This window comes from Magnolia sinica, chromosome 5, assembly GCF_029962835.1.
Source record: "Magnolia sinica isolate HGM2019 chromosome 5, MsV1, whole genome shotgun sequence".
NCBI lineage: Eukaryota > Viridiplantae > Streptophyta > Magnoliopsida > Magnoliales > Magnoliaceae > Magnolia > Magnolia sinica.
The window spans coordinates 28147367-28171872 of NC_080577.1; the positions used below are offsets into that span (position 1 = coordinate 28147367).

General features: G+C 39.3%; 1 protein-coding gene across 5 annotated transcripts in view; it reads right to left on the minus strand.

The window, feature by feature from the left end:
* LOC131245857 (serine/threonine protein phosphatase 2A regulatory subunit B''beta-like) overlaps positions 1 to 21549 on the minus strand; it is a 57555-nt gene extending 36006 nt beyond the window's left edge. The window contains exons 1-4 of one of the 5 annotated variants that reach the window (XM_058245588.1): positions 21045 to 21549; positions 2561 to 2806; positions 736 to 829; positions 542 to 641 (exon numbers count right to left, since the gene is read on the minus strand). In XM_058245588.1, coding sequence (XP_058101571.1) covers positions 542 to 641; positions 736 to 829; positions 2561 to 2806; positions 21045 to 21194 — 590 coding nt within the window. In that variant the 5' untranslated portion in view covers positions 21195 to 21549. Of the gene's footprint in view, positions 1 to 541; positions 642 to 735; positions 842 to 2560; positions 2807 to 21044 lie in introns of those variants that run through there. The other 4 variants (XM_058245590.1, XM_058245589.1, XM_058245587.1 and 1 more) reach the window with 4 other exon arrangements.
* Between the last annotated feature and the right edge of the window lie 2957 nt (positions 21550 to 24506).

Below are 24506 nucleotides of genomic sequence, written 5' to 3' on the forward strand. Positions count from 1 at the left end.
GGTTCAGAATGGATAAAAGCAAGTGTAGAAACAGGATACGTCTTTTGTTTTCCCCCCTTTTTCTTGAGCAGTTACAATGGATCTACTAAAATGAAGCCAAATAAAAAAAAAAAAAATGTGTACAACGAGAAACAATTTAGACTCTCAAGAGGGTAAGAAAAGCGGTGTGGTGAAGGAAACCCTAATATGATTTGGCAATTCTGCTTTGGATTGGTCACAAGCAACTGCTCGGTCACCAAAACATTCGGACAAAAAAATATATCAAGTGTAACCTCCATCTTGAAGCCAATCATCATCTTCAGCACATTATCAAACAAGGAACAGGCAATGCTACCATTGACAACCAACAAAAGCAGCAAGAGAAACAACTTCTAGAAGTAAGCTATTGTCCATCTAGACAAAAAATCAAACCAAGATGACTTTTTTTAATGCTTCCAATGGGAGAAGAAGCAAAATTTTACCTCAATTATTTTATTTCTAAAAAAATGAATGGTCATCGTATTTCTATAAATGGATCTTTTCAATGATAAAATGTGCATACCTCGTCACTATTCCAGTACAGTCAACATCGATCTTTCTAAAAAGGGTGCTGGAGAAAAACGAGGGCAGTTTGCAGATTTCTTTTGTAACAGATTTGAAGTCTGAGATTACAGAAGGATAAAAAGGAATTATCAGCTCAACCTATAACCACTTAGCAAAGTAAAACAGGACAGACATATTGACCCTGCTTCTCACCTTGAACTTGGAGTCCATCCATGTGACCAAAGAAAAGATGATCAATTCTAGACAAGCATTGCTCTTTCAGTTCATTTGTAGCAGGGCGACCATTCTGAAAATAGAACTGCAAGCATTTAAAGCAGTCTATTACAACCCATGTCCAAATGTTGTTGCGGGGCTAGCATGCTATAATCATGCACAAAGGCATAAAGAACACCAGCATTTCCAAGTAATCCGATGGATTGCTCATTGAGTGGATGTGTATGACGTGTGAGCATGTCTTTTTTTTTTCTTTTTTTTTTGGTTAGCTTGTTAGTACACCCCACTGTCAGTTCACACTTCACTGATAGCCACCCCCACTAGGGATTGATACCAAGACCTCAGTGTTGAAATGAGGTATCTTTCACTCAGTCTACCAATTGAGCTATGGATCAGGGTGTCGTGTGAGCATGTCAATATAAGGGTTGTTTCATCCTTCCTTTTTTTCATTAAGGTGTGTTTCCACAAGGCAATTTGTTTCATTGCCTCGGCTCTGTTATTCAAAGGACTGAAGAGATTGCAAGGATGTGTCCAGTAGACGTAGAGCTAGGTCAGTAAAATAGAGATGTCCCCCTTGGAGTGCCATCTAATCATCTCACGTCTATGAAAATTGAGGGAAATTTCAAAAGACAGGTATTCAACTGGCTATGCTTCATACCGTCAGAAAAACACAGACACACACATGCACCCGCACACACGCGTGCACACACTATGCTTTATGGAGCAGAGGGATGGTTAGGAAGTTGGAAGCCAACATGAGCAGACGATGAGTGCTATGGTCATGAGAATCTTGAAAATACAAGTGGGAAGGCTACGAAGGATAGAATTAAGCATTAGGAGACAAAATGATGGATTCCCATTCAAAAATCAATAAAATAAAATTCAGGAGAGTAGATTGAGATGGTTTGTTCATGTTCAACAAAGAGTGGACACGGCTCATATGAGGTGCCTGAAAAGAGGATTAGAAAAAGATCCGAAAGAACTCGGATCTACGTGGCGAGCAGGGATACGAGAGCTTGTTGACAAGATGATGTATCTTGGCCATAGATAAGCATATATCTACAAGGGGCCCAAAGTGGAACCATACCTCATATGATGATAGCCCAGGTCATCATCCAAATATTCTGGATGGCTCAGATTTCCAACCGATTGGTTTACAGGGCCTACAGATGCAACAACCAAATGTTCTGAATGGCTCAGATTTCCAATCGGTTGGTTTAGGGAACCTATAGATCCAATTGGGGTCCATTTTCAAAATTATGTCCTGTCTCCATCAGAGAGTCCCAAGAGGTGCTGTGTTTGGAAGGGATTTATAGCCATATGCAGCCAAAGACAACCATGTGGTATGCACAAAGACACACATGCACACAAGGCAAGGATCAACTTTAGGTAAAATTATATAGTCATGGGAAGCCAAGACAACCATGTGGTACACACAAACATGCAAACACGGCAGGATCAGTTTTAGGAAAGGTTCTTCCTTGCTGAAGCAGTTGTACAAATTTTAGGAAAGATTATTCCTTGCTGCATCAGCTATACAATGAATTTATTTAGGAAAGACGATGGCCAATTAGCAATTTCTAAAAATTATATAGCAACCATATGGAATTGGGACACCATATGGATGTGTATACAGCTTCCACATTCGTAGATTCCCAGACAAAGAAGGGCCAATTTCAGGTAAACAACTAGTCATTGAACTTTTGCCACACAATCATGAGAACAGCCAACCCTAAATAGTGAGGACCAGGCTTTGACCATGATGATTGACTAGATACTAACATAGTCAAATAGTATCCAATACCTGAGGTATGACTTCTCGCACTGGCTCACTGACCAATTTTAGTGGAGAACCTAAAGTAGAAGGCCCAACCATTGCACGCTTCATAATACGTGGAGAACCCGAAGTACTTCTTGGTGAAAGTGGAGGTGCACCGCCAGCAGGAAACATAGAAGGCAATGAATTGGTTGCAGCAGCATGTGTACTGCTAGAGTTCCCAGGATTGCTCAAGGGCGTGCCTGCCTTTGCATCGTCAAGCAAGGATTTTACCTGCATTTAAATTGTAATAATGTGTAACACTTCTAAGATAATACCTGACACATTATATCAACATTCATCCAATAACACAAACAGGTAATAGAAGAACAAATTTTAAAATGGGAGGAAATAAGAACCACAATGTAGATCTACCAGTAAAAAGAGAGAAAGAACTTGAGAGATGAAAAGTGAAGGAGGCACTACACGTGAAAAACATGAATTTATACTGGTTCCTGCAACAAGGAGCTTCCGGAATAGGAGTCACTCAGTTTAGGGGGTTATCTGTAAAGTTGATCAGTTCATAAGGAATTGGGTACCTTAATAGGCTTGGTTGTATTTTATCCTCTTCTTTCCTTTTCTGTTTGGTTGTATTTTTGTTTTCTTTTGCTCTTTTCTTGCTTGTTTCTTCTTTTGGCCACTTTGGCCTGAATATATTCAGTGTCTTTCAACAACAACAACAACAACAACAACAACAAAAAAAAAAAAAATGCTATGCAAGAGACAAAAAATTGTACTTACGGTGAAAACCATGAAGCTAGTGACATGATGGGGTATGGCAACTAGAATTTGCATCCAATACAAAAAAGTTACAGATGCAAGAACCTTTCACAAATATAAAGACGATTACTTCTCAGTTACGGCTGGATAAAAGCACTGGACCATGAATGGTGAGGAGCGGCCCTTTCCATGTTACTTTGATTTCAAATATGACGCATGTGAATATTTTCATCAAATCCATTTCTGTATTTTACAATTGTTTGTTATTTCAAAGACATTCAAATCATACGCCCTTCAACATGTTCGTCTTACTTTCTGTATTTTATACTTGTTTGCTATTTCAAAGATATTCAAATCATATATCCTTCAACATATTCACCTCCCTTCTATCAAGAAATCTTTACTTCATCAATCATAGACCATTTATGGTTGAATAATGATGAGCTGAAAATTTTTCTCAACATAAATTCACAGATTGTATTGATCAACAAAACCAGCAAATCTTCTTCAAACTTCAATATAAGCACAAATTGTCGTGTCTTCATCAATTCATGCATAAGTTGTCTGGCTAGCATGTCAAGTAGTGACTGAAATGTGTCCTACAGAATGTTGTCAAAACGCATGCATTTTCAAGAAGTGTAGTGTCCTCCTAGTTACCTACGACTTTTTTATATGAAGCTTGATACAACAGCGATGCAGGACACATGATTTAATGCTAGCATGAAACGTGGAGATTATGAAAGAGTCTATAAAGTAATTCAATTAACAAAAGATGCTAATTCACCAAGTAATTAAAAGTAAACAATAGGCAATAAAATCTAATTTAACCAAAATCACATGCCCGCATGCTAAGGAATCACATAAATCAATTAAAACTCGGCCTGATAGATGGATAGAACTTCCAATTTAGCATAGGCACATTCCACACTCAAGGGACAGATTTGTAGGTTTTATAATTAGGGTTAGGAAGGGGAAAATCTGAAATTTAGAAAATTAAGGTTCATGGGAATTGAGAATTTTAGAATTAGGGTTTTTAGAAATTGGGGGAAATAGGAAATTGGAGATCTAGGGTTTAAGGTAGGGTTATGGATGGGAAATCAAGGGGTTTTTATGGGGGAAGCAAGGGGGAAATCAAAGGATTGAGTAGTTGTCCATACGGTTAGTATAGGGGCTCATACGTGTGGGTCGTTGGCTAGGCTTTTTGGGTCCTCAATAGTTGATTTCGGTTGGGGTTGAAGTTGGACAATGAGAAGTTGAAGAAAAATATGATTTGTATGGTCTTGGATAGGAAGGGACGAAAAGAGATTATGTTTTTGAAAAAATACTTCTTTTGGATAGAAAGAAAAAGAGAAGGAAGATGATAGATGGTGACATCGCAAAATAATGGCATTAGGGCTTCACACACCCATCTTTCTCTTCTATAGTCTCAGAAAAGACATTTTACAAAAAGACGCTCTCAGATAAGATTCTCAACATAAAAACGTTTAATAAATTAAAAGTTGTTCCTAACTCCCCAATCTCAACACAAATATAAAGTATACCGAAAATAATGAAGCATGTAAATAATCTAAACAACTAAACTACTTTGTGGCCCATGGGGGTCCACGATCAAGATGTCCAATGACGATAATCCAACGGTTCAATCATCGTGTCCACCCAATCCAACGGTTTGATGTGTCAATCAAGCTCCTATATGAAGCCCACGTGCATCTTCCCGATGTAGGGTCTTCAAAGATGCATGAACATGCACGTGGGGTCTCTAATGTAGCTAGGAATATGAATTGGGTCAAGTGGGCCCTATGTAATGTCCTCATCAAACAGTCTTAAGTTAAACAGTCATGTGATTTCTCTATTAAATCTCTTTTATCACATGATCACACGTAACAGCTCCACAAAGCCTTAGTAAGACCTAGAAACCCAATCAAGGGTGAAGTCTCTTGCCATGGTGTGGGTGTCTCATCCTAAATTCTCTGCTACAATCTCATCGTAGACTCCCTCTTTTTTATCAAACTTGAGCCAGCGGGTTTTTTCCCCTTTATGGACAAGAAAATGTCGTCAGTCAAGGGGAGACAGACCCCAAATGGTGCGCTAGTGGCTTGCAAATACATTGCTCAAGGTACAAGTGGTAAGATGGGAATTCTGTGCAAAATCAATGTAGCATGTTCCTATTATAATATGGATCGGGACTTATTGGATTACTTGCTTACAAGAATGGTGACATTAGTGCCAATCTGAATCATGATTTTCCTCAGATATGGAGTGACAACTGTTCTAGAATAATCACCAAACGAAGAAACAGAGATTGTGGAAAAGTTCACAACAGCCCACTAGCCGTAACGCTAGTAGCTCGCAAATACATCGCTCAAGATATAAATGGATAAGAAAATTTCACTAGTCAAGGGGAGACATATCCAAGATGGTGAGCTAGTGGCTCGCAAAACATCACTCAAGATGCGAATGGTAAGATGGGAATTGTGTGCAAAATTGATGTAGCATATTCATATTATAATATCGATTGGGACTTATTGGATTACTTGCCTACAAGAATGGTGACACAAGGGCACCAATCTGAATCATGATTTTCCTCAGATATGGAGTGACAACTGTTGTAGAGTAATCACCAAACAAAGAAACAAAGATTGTGGAAAAGTTCACAACAGCCTCCATCCCTAAAACAACACCCCCGCCCAAAAAAAAAAACAAAAAAAACCATTTTCTCCTTTATTCAGTAAACATGACATGAGAAAAACAAAAAAGACTTAGGCCCCATTTGTTAAATCTGAAGTCTAAAGCCTGAACCTAAAATCTAAACCTGAATCTGAAATCTGAAGTCAAAAAACTTGTTTGGTAATTATGGCTGAAGTTTGAAAATTAAGTACTGAATTTGAAACAATTTGTTTGTTAACAAACATATGAAATGTCTGAAATATGTTAATTTGACACATTTACCCATCTCCTGTTTGGAAATGTTTTACATTATAAAGAAATTATTTTTTATTAAATGAAAATAAAATTATTCTATTTAATTCGAATAAACTATAAAGTACTTAATAGAAAATTAAAATATCATTATTCATAAAAACAGATAAAAAATTAATGATTTGCATGTATAAGTGTGGCAGCAATTTCTTCTCGCATATTGGACATAATAGTATGAGACCAAAAATGAGGTATATCCCAATCTCAAGTGGACAATGTTATAGGAAACCAATGTTTTAAATAGCGGTAGCGTGATGCGTAGCGCTCAACCCTCTATAGCGTGTAGCGTAAATACGTAGCGTGTAGCGTAAGCTACAAGATATTTCTATTTTTTAATTTAAAAGTAGGACAAATATAATAAATAGTGAAAAAAAGGGGAAAAAATATAAAAATGCCTAAAAGATGATTCATTTTATCAATTATAAGCATGTTTATTAGTTATCATTTATCAAAAGTCAATCCACATACATAAGCCAAATCAAATAATTATCAAATCAACAACTTCCTAAGCAAACCACTTTAATTAATAATGTCTAATTGAAACCACAAGTCACAATTATGAAAAGAAATAAAAATCTCATAGGTTAAAAGTATCAAGTACAATACAAGTGTCACATTCCTCAACATTAGAAACAAAGAAAACGTGAAAAAAATAAAAAAACTAAAATGGTAAAAAAATACATTGTAGCTTACGCTACGGACACTACGCGCTACGTAGCTGTAGCGTACGCTACGACCCCTGTAGCACACCCCTGTGGTGTGCGCTACAGGGGATTTATACTATTTGGGACGCTACGTAGCGCTACGGCCACGCTACGTTACGTAGCGTACGCTACCGCTACACTACATGCGCTATTTGAAACACTGCAAGAAACAGTGTTGAATGAGCTTTGTCCATTGAAAACCTTTTGGAGGCCATAAAAGTTTTGGATCAAGCTGATTTTTGTTTTTTCACTTCATCTGGGCACGTATGACCTAATCAACATATTGGATGTCAAATAAATAGTACAGTGGGCCCTAGGAGGATTTTAATGGTGGATATCCAATCACTATTGTTTTCCTGTGGTGTGGTCCACCTGAGATTTATATCCCTCTTATTTTTGGGATAAAGACATAAAATGATATGTAAAAATGGATGAAACGCATACATGATGGGGGCCACAGAGCACCGACCACCACCCACCAGGTTGGTGGCAGGGGGAGTAGCCAATCCGTTTCCGTACCACAAACCAGCTATATAGCTAGTGTAGATACATGTCGTGCAAAGACGAGCGCCGACGCTCCTTGAAGTCCAAGTTGTACAAACGGTTCAAAGGAGATCAAAGTTACATGGGCCCTACAATAATGTATTTATTATATCCACACCATTCATCAAATTTTCGAGATCATTTTAGAGCATTATCCAAAAAATAAATCATATCCAAAACTCAAATGGACCACAACAAAAATAGCAGCGGGATAATGATTTTCACCGTTAAAAAATTCATAGGGCCCACTATAACGTTTATTTTCCATCTAATCTATTCATAAAGTCAAAAATATCTGGATGAAGAGGAAAAACAAATTTCGTATTGATCCGAAACTTTTGTGCCCCCAAAAGGGTTTCAATGGTAGATGTTCAATCCCCCACTACTTTTTGCAGTGTGGTCCAGTTTATCTTTAGATCTGTCTTATTTTTCGGCTCAAGCCTTACGACGAGCTCGCAAAACGGATGGACGGTTTGGATATAACAAATACGTCATGATGGGACCCACAAAACTTGCTGACGTCAATACACTAGCCAATTCACTTCCCAACCCATCCGCTTTGAACGCGGATTGCATCCTACCCCCACCCGGATGGATTACCGTCCGGGCAGGGTTCTATGGGACCCACTGTGATGTAAGTGTTTTATCTAAGCCGTTTATCGTTTTTCTCGTATTATTTTAATACATTATCCTAAAGATGAAGTAGGTCCACAGCTCCAATGAACCACACCAAAGGATGTTGCAGTGATAATGACATCCACCGTTGAAACCTTTCTAAGGGCCACTATGATGTTGTTTTTACCATCCAACTTATTCATTAGGTCATGTTGACGTGGATGAAGTGAAAACACAAATATCAGCTTGATCCGAAACTTCTCCAGCTCCCAAGAAGTTTTTAATGGTGGACATTCAATCCCCACCTTGTGGTCCAATTAATCCTTGGACCTACCTCTTTTTTTGGCACACACCTTAAATGATCTGAAAAAGTTCATGGACGGTGTGGATCAAACACATAAATCATGGTGGGGCATAAAGAAGTTTTACATGTTAAAAGTTGGTATTGTATTGCGCAAACAATCTAAAGAGGAGAAAATTTTCGTAGTAAAAGGGGTAATTTTGGAAACAAAAAATTTTTTTAATAGAAAAACTTATGGAGCGCATTCCGCGTTCACCATTTAGCCAAACTCCTATCACAGAAAGAATTCAGTGAAAAACCACTTAGCGCTTTCCTTCTTCTGCGTTAACAACGCATTAACAAACACCACTAAACACGGAACATTTTCCCAATTCCGCGTTAAGTGCAAAAATTCAGCGTTAACAAACAGGCCCTTACACGTCCACAAAAACCTTCTAGAGGATTGAGAAATAAACAAAAACCCTATTGCAATAGAAATTACCAAAATGACCTTGAATTCCATCACAATCATGCAGGCTTGTTGTTGATCTCCGCTATATATATCCATCAAAAAAAAAAAAAAACGATCATGAAAAATCTCTACTATATATAACAAGAGAAGCCAGGGGCTTTTCTTTTCTCTACTTCTCTTCCTTTCTTTCCTTTTTTTAATGGGAAAGCTGGGTTCGAACATGTGACCTCAACGTTGAAACGCAACTGGCCTACCATTAAGCCAGGGGCATGGATTTTCCTGCAATTAGTTTATGGGAATTGATAAAGTAAAGCATTAATAAAATATATGAACCATGAACCTATATATAGATCACTCTCAAAACAAAATTTATATTTATTTATTTATTCAACTGGCTGATACTTAACGGAGGATCATAAAGAAAATCAATGGTCCAAATTCAACAAGAAAATGCATAATAATCAGATTTTAGGAACTCTAAATCAACCTGTGTTTTGAAAGATGGCCTATCTAAACTGGATCCCATGAACTGGACGGTTTGATTGAGTTAATGTATAATTTTGAAATGCTTAGCATCAACTGTGACACTCTAGCAGACTATTAAGTAACCCGATTTCACAACAGCTTCTCCACGTCTCCCACATGCAAACCACGTCCTCTCTCTCTCTCCATGTGCATTTCATGTTCCATATCTACTAGTCAGCCATAACTCACTCAAGCAGTATCAGGATTGCATGATCTTGAGCTCACTTGAAAGCTAACTCAATGGCTTTCATACAAGACCAACTTTGTGTCATTCTAGCATCTTTTGACGCCCAAAAAGTGGCCCCAAAAAAACTGACAAAAATACAAAAGTGAAACTGGTTCAAGTTATTCTTTTTTTTTGTTAAAACCAACTCAACTAATTCTAAATCTAATGATTAACAAAATAACTGCTGGTCTGATCCAGAATGGCCATCAGGAAAACCAATCCTCCATTTTTTTTAAAAAAAAAGAGAAGAAGAACAAGAACAAGAAGAAGAACCTATACCCTCAAAATGGTCCAAATCTTCGACCAAATTGGTTCGATAATCCAGATCCTTGATGAGGACCCTTGGATGAGCCTATCTTCAATCAAACAGTGAGTGTAGCCATTTGATTACATCAAATGGGCTTCAAGGTCCACAGAGAAGTCGGATGTAGAAATGTTCTTAGGTCAGTGAAATGCCTGATGCCCATTAAAGGATTCTGTTGTGGATTTATGGGGCCATGGCAGGGGCCCTTCTGTATCCTGTCCCTTTTATGGTTATTGCAGCAGCTATTAGTAAAATGTGGCAAAGGGAGAACAAGGAAGCTTTGCGGGGGCTTTAGATAGATCAATCAGATATGTGTTTCACTTGTAATTCGAGGATGACACATAAATCTTCTGTCAATAGTAGGGTGCAGATTTTGGGTGCGTCGGTGCTTTTGAAGCAAAATCTTGGGGCAAAAAGTGAACTAGTCGAAAAGGGAAATGTTCGAGTGAGGTTTGAAGATGGAGCATTGAAAGATCTAAAAAGAATGCAGGGATGTAAAGCCAGCTCTCTTCCCTCTACTTACCTCGGCCTTTCATTATGTGTACAGAAATCTTCCAAAAGGTTGTGGGTGCTGATCATTAAAAGAATGGAGATGAAGCTGTCGACATGGAAGGGGAGATGCATGTTTCTATGGGGACAGATCACACTCATTAAAGCGGGATTGTCAGGAATGCCGGTTTATTTTGCCTCTACATCGATGTACTGTGCATGCAGTCAATGACTCGACAAACTAAAGAGGTTGCAAAGGGATTTTTTGGATCAAGGACTGGAAGAAATGCATAATTTCATTCTGTGGAGTTGAAAGATTGTCAACCAATTAAGCACGGAGGAATCACCATTGTATCTTCTAAAGCCATGAATCAAGCCTTGTTGAAAAAAGTGGTTGTGAAAATTTGGAGAGGAAGGTGGTACACCAGTGGAAAAAGTTGATTGCAGTGAAACCTTCCTTCTTCTTGGCCTTCCATTATGTGTGAGAAAACCTTCCAAAAGGCTGTGGGACCAATCATTGAAAGAATGGCAATAAGGTGTCCATGTGGAAGGGGAGATGCATATCTCCAAGAGGATGGATCATGTTTTTTTTTTTTTTTTAACAACACAGGGTGTCCCTGCCCCTCTTTGGGGCAAGACTATTCCCTGCAGATGCACGCAATCACCCACATTCATTAAAACGCAGATTTCAGTTATGACTATTTATTTTATGATTAGATTCTATGCCCCATGAGCATCATCAACAAACTATAGAGGCTGAAAAGGAGACGTGGTGAAAAAGTGGTTATGAGGAGAGGAAGATAATCTAATGCGGAAAAAGCTAATCGCATCAAAGATGGTGTGCAAGAAGAAAGTTGTGGTAGTAAATACTCATAGTCATCAAGGTAAAGGAGCTCTGCGATGTTGAAATGCATTATTAATGTGGAAAATATTGCTCCACAAGGCCTGGCTTTCAAGTTCAGAAGTCAAATGTCAGGTATATTTTGGGAGAAACACCTGTGTGATGATAATTCACAAGGTGCTGGTTTCAAGGCCTCCACAAATAATAACAACGTGCAAAGATGACAGTGAATGATCATTATGGCTGGTGGGTTTTGGTCTCCTATCTTTAGGAGAGAATTAAGGGTGGCACCATGGAACAGGTGGACATGTTCAAATTACTGGGGTTGTTGGAGGGCTCTGTGTTCGCTCATTCGAAGCAAGATAGAAAGAGGTGTATGATCACGTTAATTGGGACTTCTTAGGCTACATGTTGGGTCGGCTGGGATTTAGTATGAAATGGAGGGGATGGATTAAGGCATGTGTTCAGTCAGTGTCGTTTTTTCATTATAGCTAACAGTGCACCAAAAAGTTTCTTCAAAGCCTCACGTGGCCTGAGGTAGGGAGATCCGCTATCACCCTATTTATTTGTGGTAGTAGGGGGATGTCTTTAGGTTTAGGCCTCAGCAGCATGCTTTCTATAGGTGTTGTGAACAACTTGTTTAGAGGGTTTAATATTCCTAGGGCTGGTAGGCAGATTACTCATCTCAATACGCAAATGACATGCTCCTCTTCTGTGAAGCTAAGGAGTCGATGGATAACCTCCAGAAAATACTGGTGTGTTTTGAGGCAGCTTCAAGTTTGAAGATTAACGTGGCGAAGTCCGAAATGCTTGGAGTGCACATCGAAGGGGAAGAAGAGTTGAACCGATACGCTCTTATCTTTGGTTGCAAGACTGACGCTTTTCCTTCATCGTATTTGGGGCTTCCAATGTGTATAGGGGAACCTGCGAAGCATCTGTGGAACAAGGTGATTGAAAGAATTGAGAGGAAGTTGGCTTCATGGAAGTGTCGTTATTAGTCTATAGGAGGTCGAGTGACTTTGGTAAAGTCCGTTTTTTCTAATATGCCAATTTACTTCTTATTGCTATTTAAATGCCCTAAAATAGTATTGGACTGGTTGGACAAATTGAGGAGGGGACTGGTGTAAAGCCGTTGGATGCTTTGAACACAACATTGCTTGGGAAATGGATATGGCGCTTTAGGGTGAAAGAAGGGAGGCTTTGGAGACAAGTGACAGCAGGTAAGTATAGTATGCAAGAGGGCAGGTGGTTCGTGAGAAAGGCTTCTCTTTACAGAACGTCAGCGGTGTGGAAAGCAATGGTGGAGATAGCATTTGATTAGCTGTGGGATCTACTTCAGGTTGGGTAGACGTAACTGTATTTTGTTTTGGATCGACCCTTGGCATCCAAGCACTTCAGATCCTATTCCCAATAATTGCCTACCTCGCTCCTTACAAATTTGTTATGGTGACTAAGTGTTATTCCCTAGTTGAGGGATTAGTCATCTGGTCCTCGACATGTTGTAGGGACTTTCTTTAAGGTGAAATTGATGAGGTGGCTAAGCTTCTGAACCATCTAAACAATGTTCGGCCCGAGGTCTATGAAGGTGACTGCGTGTATTGGCCGAGGCATCGGTCGGGGAAGTTCTCGGTTAAGTCCTTTTTTGAGTTGATTACAGAGGCCCCCTCCTTGTTAGGCCCACTTCTCCTGTTTCATTTTTTGTTCTATGGAGCTCCGCCTAGGATGGCAGTTTTTGTTAGGCTCCTTGATCGAGGAAGAGTTCTCATGGTAGATAATCTGCAAAGAAGATCTCTTGTGCTCCCTAACATTTGCCTCATGTGTATAGCGAATGGGGAGTTGGTTGATCATCTCTTCATCCATTGCTCCTTTTTGCCTGTTGAGTTTGGGATCACTTCTTAAACGGTTTGCAAGTGGCTTGGACAAGCCAAAAACGGTTAGATAATTAATTTGGGCGTGGCACGGCGAAGGAATTAGTAAATCAGGGAAGGTGATTTGGAGATTGCTCCTAATGGCAGTTTTTTGGGGTCTTATGGGGAGCCCAAAACAGGTGTGTTGTTTTAACAACAAGGATGTAGATTTAGAAGAGGTTATCTACAAAGTTAAAAGTTTGGTGTATAGTTGGGCAGTTTATGTTAAGGCCGCCATAGGCGGTGCTCTTTTCTGATTTTTGTGTTGGGGGTTGCATTCTTTGTTCATTTTACAGTGTTTCAAAAAATTATTGTTATCTCAATTTAAAAAAATAAAAAAATAAAAAATCCTCAAAAGAAACTCTCCTCCTAAATCGGACTGAAATACTTTGATTGATTGCTGCAATAGAATTTCAACCACTATCTTGAATCTTTGAAAGCAATTAATTAGACTTGTGTCATAATAGATCCAAGTAAAGCGAGAATAGCGCCCTTCCATCTATCCATGCTCCTTATCAACCTCAAACTTTCCAATCAAATCATCACCTGCTGATGTTTGAGAAATGGGCCCAGCAAATCTTGGAATTCAAAGAAGGATCGAACAAGGTAGGTGGCACTCCAAATCCCCATATGATATAGGATTCCGTTATTGCCTCTAAGAAGTCTATTACATCCACTAATAAACACGTATTAAGGATGGAGCTACAGACAATGGATACAATTACGCCAGTAGAGCTCTAATTAAAAAATATACAAATCATGCACATGTGATAAGGATACTATTACTAGCTACTAAATAAACGCATAGAGGGAGCAAAACTGCCAACACCACTAAAGCCATTTGATGTTGGTACCCTTACCTAAGCCTACGGAACAAGGTTAGCTCACTCTTCTAACTAGTCTACCTATATTGAACACTCATTCCTATCTATTGATAGAAAGATCTATGTCAAATACCAAACTTTACATTCTTTTGTTTGAGGGGTCGCAGGAGCGAAGCCACAACCACCTCATTATGTGACGCATGACGTAGTGGAAGATGCGACAAACGGCAAGTTTCCTTCTCGGACAAGGGCACGGGAGGGAGCCAAAGCCGTAGAGTACATCGGGGAGAGCCGAAACCATTTGTGCTTAGGATATCCTCTACGCATGTTAGGATCTCTCTCTCTCTCTCTCTCTCTCTCTCTCTCTCTCTCTCAATTCCGATTTGACCGAATGTGGTGATGCTTTCGAAGTATCGTGACGCTTTTGAAGTATCATTATTTATGGTATGGCAATGGGGTCATGCTAACGCATTCGGGAAATACACCCACGACACCAAGTTGGGTTCACGAAGGAGCATAAGTTTCAAGACTTGGCCTTAAAACCTTCACATTTGGACAACCATGCTTCTAAAAGCACATCCATTGATACCATCATCCCAAATACTATATACAAATGGCTAGGGGTTGAGTACATGATTTATACTTTCTGCATCTCTCAAACATGCAAAACCTGTATATAATGATTATGTATACATTTCAAAGATTCAATATTTTATCTTGACCTACCAACAGCCCAAAGGCTATGACTTCAGAAGGGCCCTTCGCACCTCATAACCACAATGTGGGGGCAATCCCACACCCTTCCTCAATTTCCTTCACATGGATTTAACAGAAAGTTATATAGTTTACAAACTAGACTTGTATACTTGTCCCTGTATTTTGAATCAATGCATTCATGGGACACAAGCACTATCTAAAATCTACCTACCTGCCACAAAAGCCACCTAATTCTCAAAAATGACATAAAAGAGAGTTGCCTTCAACCTGGAAGCAAAAGTCTTAGCCAAGATCTTGTATGGGCGCCCAATTAAACTAACTAGCCTGAAATCCTTCAATTGTTATGCCCCCTGAATTTTGGGAATTAGAACAATAAACGAGGCACCCAACTAGCTAGATAGACAACTCCTTTCCCAAAATTCAGCAACGTAATCCATTATGTCCTTCTTAAGGATGTGTCAAAACTTTTGAAAAAAAAAAATTGGTAATCCATCTAGGCCTAGCACCTTTTCCCCGCACATCGATCCAATAGCCACCTTCACCTCTTCTTCACTAAACGGCTTTTCCAATTCAGTCGCAACCTAAGGAGATATCGTCTTGAATTCCAGGTAGTACAGCTTCGGTCTGCCCCACTTCTCTTCTGATAATAAAGCCTCACAAAAGGATATAATAGCATCACAAATCTTAGCTTTATCCTAAGTAGGAACTCCTATGAGATAAAGGGATTGATTCGCCATGCTCTAACAATTCGAGCTTTTAGAGCAAGTGGTTAATTGTCCTGCATTACTATTAGCATGGATCCATGCACTAGCAATATTGTGGGAAAAAAAAAAGAAAAAGATAAATAATAATAAAAACGTGTATTTTATCTCCTACTTTCAGCCACATTGCCATCGACCTTTGACGCCACTTGATTTCCTCCTCCTTGGCCCGCCTAAAGCAAGCAATAGAGAGATCATCCCCTTTTTTTTCTTCGGGGGACGACCTTCCATTCTCTTCAAGCAAGTCAAGGATGTGAATTTTTTAAGGATAACTGAAATTTTATTAAGAAAGCGGCAAGCCGTAAAAGAATACAACGAAACTGAAAATCGAAGAGACGACCAATCCAAACTAGAGAGATTACAAACTCTAAGCTTGTCAAACACAGCCACCCAACTCGAAATAAGAGACCACACCATATGGAAAACCGACTTTGCTTCCCTAGAAGCGTCATTAAAGCAAATGTTATTTCTTTCTATCCAAATGCACCAAAGACCACAAGCGGCGCTAATCTCCACAACGTTTGACCCGTCTTCCCAACTCCACCCCCATGCCACTGGACTAGAAAATTGTCAATTGTAAAAGGGAAAACCCACTGAACTCCAAAAGATGCCAAAAACTGCACCAAACTTCATTAGTGAACGGGCATCGAAGTAGAAGGTGTGATTCATTGACTCTTCATTTCTTAGGCACAGGGGACAACATTGACAATCACCAACCCCCTTTTTCTCAGGTTATCGCATGTTAGAATTCTTCCCTCACTAACTAGCCATACAAACGTTGAGATCTTGGAAGGGGCCCTGTAGGACCAAATGGTCGTCCAAGAGGGATTTCAAACTTCAATCTCTGGAGAAGAGAGGAAACTAAAAAGGGAAGAGACGGAGAAAAGGCCGGACTTGCTGAAATTCCAATGTACCGAGTTTAGTTCGTCCGAAAGATGCACCAAAGCAAGCAAAGAAAGCAAGGACAGTAACTCCTCTTCAGTCTCCAATAAATTTCTCCGAAACAAAGGGAGCCAGTGGGCGGAGGAATGATGCCTAACATAACATTCTTCAACCAAAACTTCCAAGTTTTGCGCAGCGCGAACTAAGTTTGGAAATCAATCCTGCAAGCACCCAACCATTTATCCTTCCGGAATCTGATTTTCACACCCAAACCCCCGAGAAAGGAGACTCCCTGCAAATATAACTTTTCCTCTTCATGATCTCCCTCCATACTCCTAATCCTATGTATATTGGAGAGTTCTTAGGCCACCAGCCTTCTCTATTGATTCCATACTTATTGTTGATGACCGTTTGCCACAAGGAGCCTTCTTCAGTTACAAACCGCCACAACCATTTGCCTAGAAGCGCCCTATTCATGGAATCAAGATCTCTCACTCTTAAACCACCTACCTCCTTAGGCCTGCACATGAATTCCCAACTGACCCCCAACTGCCACAAGAAATCTCTTCTTAACTTCTCCAATTTTCCTAGAACACTCTTCGGGCATCTAAATAAGGACATGAAGTATAGCGGGAGGCTTGACAAAACTGCCTTGATCATTGTGATTCTTCCTCCAATTAACATGCATCTCTTTTTCCATAACAATAGCTTGCGATCAAATCTTTCAATTACAGGGTCCCAAAGCTTCTTACCAATCTTCCCTATACAAAGGGGAAGGCCCAAATATTTGGCAAGGAAAGACCCCACTTTACTTCCGAAAATTATCGCTGGAATGCTTATTTCTTCTGAATGGAGATTTATACCCAAAAGGATATTTAGAAATAGATAGTTCTAGGCAACAACACTTCCTACATCTGCTTCTATTTCAAGGGTATGGTTATGCACCTGCTCATGATCATGGTTTAAATCGATAATTTTTTTACGAACCTATGGTAAATTTAGGTTATGACAATAAATCCAATTCACTAATTGCGAAACATTTCATTACTCAAATACATCAACAGAATCATTAATGATCCAAACGAAAAGCAATCCGTTGCCACAACAAGAATTTTTGTTCTCAAATGGTATCAGAGGGTTTTGCAATCATCATGGAAATTCCATTCTCACTACGATTAGTATCTTCCGTAGAAGAAAAAGAAATAGAAAAATATCATAATTTATGATCTATTCATTCAATATTACCCTCTGTCGAAGACAAATAATCACATTTAAATCATGTGTCAGATATACTAATACCTCACCCCATCCATCTGTAAATCTTGGTCCAAACCCTTCACTCCTAGATACAAGATGCCCCCTCTTTGCATTTATTGGGATTCTTTCCCCACGATTAGTCCACAACGAATACATTCATAAACCTCCCTACCATAGTTCTTGATGAATAACCCCAAATTTGGTTTAATAATAACCCAATGGGGGACGACCATAATTATTCAATTTCTCTCTCTCAACTTGAATGCCATGGGGCAGTCCAAGTCTCAATATCTATATTCTTTCTAAGAAAAAATTGATAATTCTCCACTCCACATATTTTTTACCCATATTTTTCCCTGTATCAATAATAGACTCTTCTCCTAGATAATCACTAACAGCTACAACCCCCGGGTACATAAAATGATTCGGATTTAGGTGTGTAGAAATTATATGGAATATCTCGGTCTCCATTTACTTGTAAATTGTAATGGTGATCCATAAATATATTGAGTCTTTCCCATCCTCATAATGAATATATTTATGTGATCAACATATCTGTAGTGTTTTTAAAATTTTCTTTTTGAATCGGGGTATTGAATTTACTGCATAATTATTTTATTTCTCGTAGTGAATGAATTGGTCTTTTTCTTTTTCATGTGAAATTATGAATCTTTTTTTTTTCCTTTTGAGTCTTTATTTTGAATCGAACGACATTGATTGACTCTGTTTCGTCATTTTTGTGGTACTAATTTAGACCATCTACTCTAGGATAAATGGTATAGATAATGACCCCTTAACCAGTTTTTCCATTATTCATTCCAGAATTCAAAAGTTTCTTAGGCCCTGATTTGGCATCCAATATTCCTCGTGTCCAAAAAGGGTCCTTTATTCTATCCTTAAGAAAAAGATATATTCCATAATGACTTACATTTTGATTTGTTTCATCAATTCCTTCTTTATTTCTTTCATCATTATAAATGTCTTTGTCGATAATTTTTTTATTAATTCAAAGAAAAGTTGTGCATTTATTCTGGGATATATTAATGGTGCATAGAAAGATATTCATGTATATTCTTTCAATGAAAGATTTCATAAAATAGTATCATTTACGTATTAATCAAGCACTTCTTCTTTTTTATATCTGGCAAAAATGTTTTTGTGATTCCAATCTTTTATTATCACAGCCTATCTCAGTAGGACCAATCTTTATATCTGGAGTTAGAAATATTTTTCTCACCTTTTGTAATCCCTTCTATTTGATTTCGGATTATTGTTGTCCTATCAACCAAATCCTAGAAGAATCAGTTGACTGCTCCCTTCTTCATTGATCTAAACAGATTGATGGCAGTATCAGAGATCTATAACATCTGGTCCATATATTTTCAACCCATCCCAAGATAGAAAGAGAATAAACATTCATTTGATCTTGATCCTTGTGGAGTAAAAAAGGCACCAGACATTTCTAATCCATCTCGAGTGGCAGTGTTATTCTATGGTCTATATGGAAGGAAAGAAACAATAGGTCTTTTGGCAACAAAAGCAAGTTTGTTACCCATGTGATTGATCCAATAAGGAGCTTTGTTAAGTCCCCTAGCAATGACATTTAAGGAATTATGGTGGTTTAATAGAGATGACTTCTATAGGGATTGCAGCAGATGCTCTTATGTAACAACGGCAAATGTTCTTGTGTAACGAAGGCAATTCTAGTTGCACCACCACGAGGTTTGTTCATTTTCCGGCTTGAGCTTTGGGGTTTCCAAAAGTCTTTTTCTTTCTTTCTTTTTATTTGAATGACTTCAAAAGGAAAAGTCTTTTCTTATCTATCAATAAATATATATATATATAGATATATCATCATTTAGCAATCAAAAGAAATTTGGGACAAGATTCTCAAGATCAATCAGCTTAATGGAAGGAATCACAACCAAATTTTCTTGGACTTCTAAAGATGTAAAGAAATGAGCCTTCATTTGTTGTGTTCGTGCCCATGGTACAGTAGTTATGATACTTTCCTATGTTTCCCAAAAAAAAAAAAAAGGAGTTGCAACTTGTGATACTTTCCCAGATTATTTAATGCTTGCGTGATGCATGTATTGTTGACCATAATTCAGTTCTCAAACATAGGTTTCTGCCAATTGAAAATGACTGAACCACATGATCATCGGAGCTGAAAAAGCTGCTGAGTAAGTTGGTGTTGAGGTCAAAATTTTTGGGAAAACAACTCCAGACACAACCTCCAATCATGTCGACAGCGCTGCTACAACAATTTTCAAATTTAAAATGACGAGTATCATCTCTATATATAGAGAGGTCCATTACAGATGTGGGATCACTAGTTCTTCACAGGTGCTCATCAATCTCAACGGCTAGACCCTTGTGCTGAACATCAACCACATCATATGCTTGTTCCTTAACCGATCCCTTTCCCTTTGCATCTAAATATTTAGTGCAGTAAAGCATAGAGGAAGTATTCTAATAGATGACGATGTGCAGGGAACAAAGACAATAGTCCAGCAAGTGCAGTGACGGGCTTAACTACTTGGCTTCCCGTTATGACTTTGGATCAGCAAACACCAGACTGGCACATGATGAAACACATGAATTTTTGCTGTTTGATATATTTTCCCACAATATGGAAGAAATTCACTATGTTATTGAACAGACGCATGGATAGACGCTGGCACTTTATTCAGTTAATGGTGTGACGAGTCCTTTAAGAGCTTTCCATAAGCTAATTTTATTTTGATTTGGAAAGGATGTTCATATATACTCAGAAGTTTCAACACTTTTCAACTCGATCAAGATGGAACCAGTAATGTGCTTACTCCCCAATGCAATCTTGTTTGCTCCCCTACATGAACTTAATCATTGTATTTACATCAATCAAGGAGAGGGATCATAGGAAACAATCTCAAGACCATCAACCTGCCCATGAATCAACTAAATCTTTCAAGAGCTTCTCTAGCCTTTGCACATTGCAAAAGATTTTATATTCCATGCACCATACAAAAGCAGCATACACAACAAAGGTCCAGTGATCCAAACCAATCATCAGGTGGGTCTTGTCATGGATGCACCAATCATACAGATCAGACGATCCCACCCATCTGATTGGCAGGTTTTTTTTCCCGTTCGTTGCCATTGAAAATATGGTTGCTACGGTCCATTCTTAGAAAACCAATGGTATGGTTAAAATTTTCGGATCAGCAAAATCATCGACCATGGCCCATTACTAGCGGGCCCACCGGAAACACTGTGGATCATCAACAATCATGACGTTTATGCGTACAGAGGATAATTTTTCTGCCCTTAATAATCATGACATTTCGGATTCATAAAATATACACAATCATTTAAGGACCAGAAATCAAGAATCCAGTAAACAAAAGCACAGAAACAAAACAATGAGATGAAAAACAAAAATACCATTCGACCCGTCTCTGGAAGTGAGAGCCACTGCGAGAACAGCTCGTCTGCAACATAAGGGTTCGATTTGAGCGCCAACGGAGAAACCTCCGGAAGCTGCAGCAATTCCGGGTCGAGGGACGCAATGTCCCCAACGAGCTCCATATCCATCACCGCCAATTCTAATCTCTCATATAACCAAAGCAGCAAAACCCTAGATCCCAACGGCTCTTATGAAACAAATAAATCTACCGGAGAAAAAAGAAAACCCTAGCCCTAATTCTCAGGCCAGCTCCTGGAAATGAAAATCGGCTCTTTTTCTTCTGCTCCGAGGTCTCATAGATTGAAATCGAGATCGAAATCTTCGGATTGGAGATGAGAGATGGTGAGAAAGGAAGGAATAGAGGGGGCGATTTTTCTTCAGAGATCGGAGACGATTTCAGGCGCTTTCGAAACCCTCAGAGAGAGAGACAGAGAGAGAAAGGAAATCCCATCGAATGGCGACGCCTACAGTATTATAGCCAACTGAAACTGCCTGCCTCAGATAGTCGACTCAAAACCTACGTATACGTATACGGTGGGCTGATGATATACGGTCACGTTCCCTGACAGGTGGCGGCAGCCTAACACTGTAGCGCCTTTTAGCAGACGTCCTTTCTGCGAATGAATGTTCGACGTGGGGTCCGACGCTCGGGCCGTGAACTGCAGTACATGTGCAAGCTTTCAGTGATCCAAGCCGTTGATCGTGAGGAACACACTTTCAATGGCCCTTAGTCGCGATTTCTAGGCATTCGAATCGCTACTCATTTTCCGAGCCCTAATCACTGGCGACCCAATCATAAGCTAACCTAACCTGCGACCGGTTGTTTACGAGCATTTTACCCTGCTAGCCGATCACCTATAGCGTGCTGCAACCCAGTTTTCTCATGGGTGTTCTTTGATAATCTGGCAGAGTATGACTCTTGATACACGGGCACTTAAATTTGTACACGTGACAGTTAAACTGAACTGTGCAAACTTATAACACCCGAACAGTCCTAACCTTTCATTCGTGGGCACTTGTTTGTTGAATTGGATCATCTTACCAAATAAGTGTATTTGTGACTCATGTTACGTGACGCAATTATAAAAGCTAAGTTTTTAGTATAGACCTGGCAGGACACTCACCTTTTTTCACTTGACCTGAATAAAACTTATCTAACTAAACTAAACCTTTACTCGTACAGGCGAACTCATAAAGATGAAAATATTCCCACTTTTTCCCTGCTTTATCCTAAAATCAAGGGCATTTTTATCCAAAACTCTATTTCAGTATTCTAAAAATCTGCTTTGGTAGCATAACTTTTCGAACGTAAAAAAAAACATATTGTATGAGAGAGTCTACAGTGCTAATGTTTTCAATTTTAAATGAGAAATGTTCCAGTGCCCTTAGGGCACTATAGGTTATGATGCTCCTAGCTACATTGGATCAGTTAAATAGTTTAATTAACTGATCTAGACCATTGGTTAGGTCCAACGCACATTTCTTGGGTTCCGGTGAAAACATTGCACAAATACGACAGATATTAACCGTTTGATCAATGGTTTTAATCCTTATAGTCAAGATCATCTACACGAAAAATACATGGCATCAAAAATTTGACCACCTAAATGCTAGGGACCATTATAGATTGCATGTGATTCTAAAAAATCCCTTTTATTAGACAACTATTCCCATCTCATCCAGGCCTTGGAAAAAAGATGGCTGTAGAAAAATGGCAGCAAATCAAGGGTGTGGATTCAATTCAAGGGTGGATTGAACCATTGGTCCAATTTTTCTATCATAGCCCACAAAATATTTTACATAATGAGTGGACAGTTCATATCAATTGATTGGTCTGCCTAAGTAATCTAATGAAACTAGGGAGTATAATAACATGTAGTGCTCTATAGAGAGAGAGCATTTGTCCATTTAGGCGGCTTGATTTGAATTACTCATGCATCCAATGTTGAATTTAAGTTTCAACTACTTTTGTGGCATTGGTATGGTATATAGTTGTTAGTAATGACCATGTAATTAACAACTATACCCTATAGCAATGCAATTACTAATAGTGGTTGTTGATGTTGAGATTTGGTCCTCTCAGCTAGAATGTCATGTACCTGCAAAACCAAACAATAATGGACTAGAATGTCATGTACCTACAAAACCAAATAATAATGGAGACCATGGCCATATTAAGGGACCCTCCAATGCCAAAGTTAGAACAAGCACTACAGGTATAGTTAAATTAGGATTTTTGTGCATACATTCTGTTGTAAGTGGGGTTCTTATTTATAGTTCTCTGGTGTTTGTTATGTATATGGCAGTGAATTTGTGATACAGTTGCGTATCTTGCAAGGAATCGTCTCTAATATATAAGGCATTATCCTCAGCACAATTATCGGCAAAGATCTCGAGGAATTAGTCCTTGTATATGAAGGAGATTTCCGGGTGGTCACCTTCTGAGGAGGTCATGGTTGGCAGCCGACGCCGACCTCTAGGTCGGGTTAGCCAAGGTCCTACACACTTAGTTGAACTATTGATTGTAATTGATGCCTATCTTCGAGGTCGGGTCAGTATTTATGTCGTTTGTTGGTCGCAATAGTGAAATGTCAGCTAGAGCCGAGATCATTGTTGTAGTCGATGTCCAGATGGATTGCGAGGATCATGCTCGACGTTCAGGGTCGATCTTGTTCACGACCTCCTTTCCGAGCTATTGGCCTTGTGTTGTTTTCATACAATTCTAGTTGTCTAGTCAGTCTACTTTTACCCCTAACAATGGCTCCCTACTTCTGAGCGTTTTTTAGAACCTCGAGAAGTTACTTGATTTGGACTGACGCTTGAGCCTCGTGCGGAAGAGGTCAGGGGGTCGGATCCATCTGTCATTGTGTTGGGAGAGAGAAAGGCGACAAGTGCAAGAATTAAGGAGGATCCAGCAATGATCATGACGAGTTGTACGATGAGACGTGCACTTAAGTGACGCCTCTTCATTTCTCGGTGAATAATGTGCGGACATGTGTCTCTACCTTAGTAGTCAGGTCGGTCCGCAAACTAGCAACTGCCACATGGAGGGAGGCATAAGCTGTAGCGCCTCTTCGGGCTACAACATTGAATGCAGACAATCAATGCCGCAGCCAAGGAGATTATCAATAGGGGGAATGCCCCAGAAATTCTTCATTTGCTCCTCTTTATCTTTGCTGCTCTCTCTAACCACTAGAGTAGGCAATTTTCGGTAAGTCGAAAACCCCCTGCCTCTGATTCTTCAGTCGTTTTCTTCCTTCTTTGGCCTTCTCTGCTTTCCTCTCCCCCCTTTTTTTAAATCTTGGTCGAGATGTTGGATGGCTCCCATAGGCTCTCCGTCTCTAGGGCATTACATGAGGAGCCTATACCAGAAAGTGTGGACTCTTGGTTGGGAGCCTCTTCCAATGTATCGCCTCCAGTGCCAAAAGGCTACGAGGTCG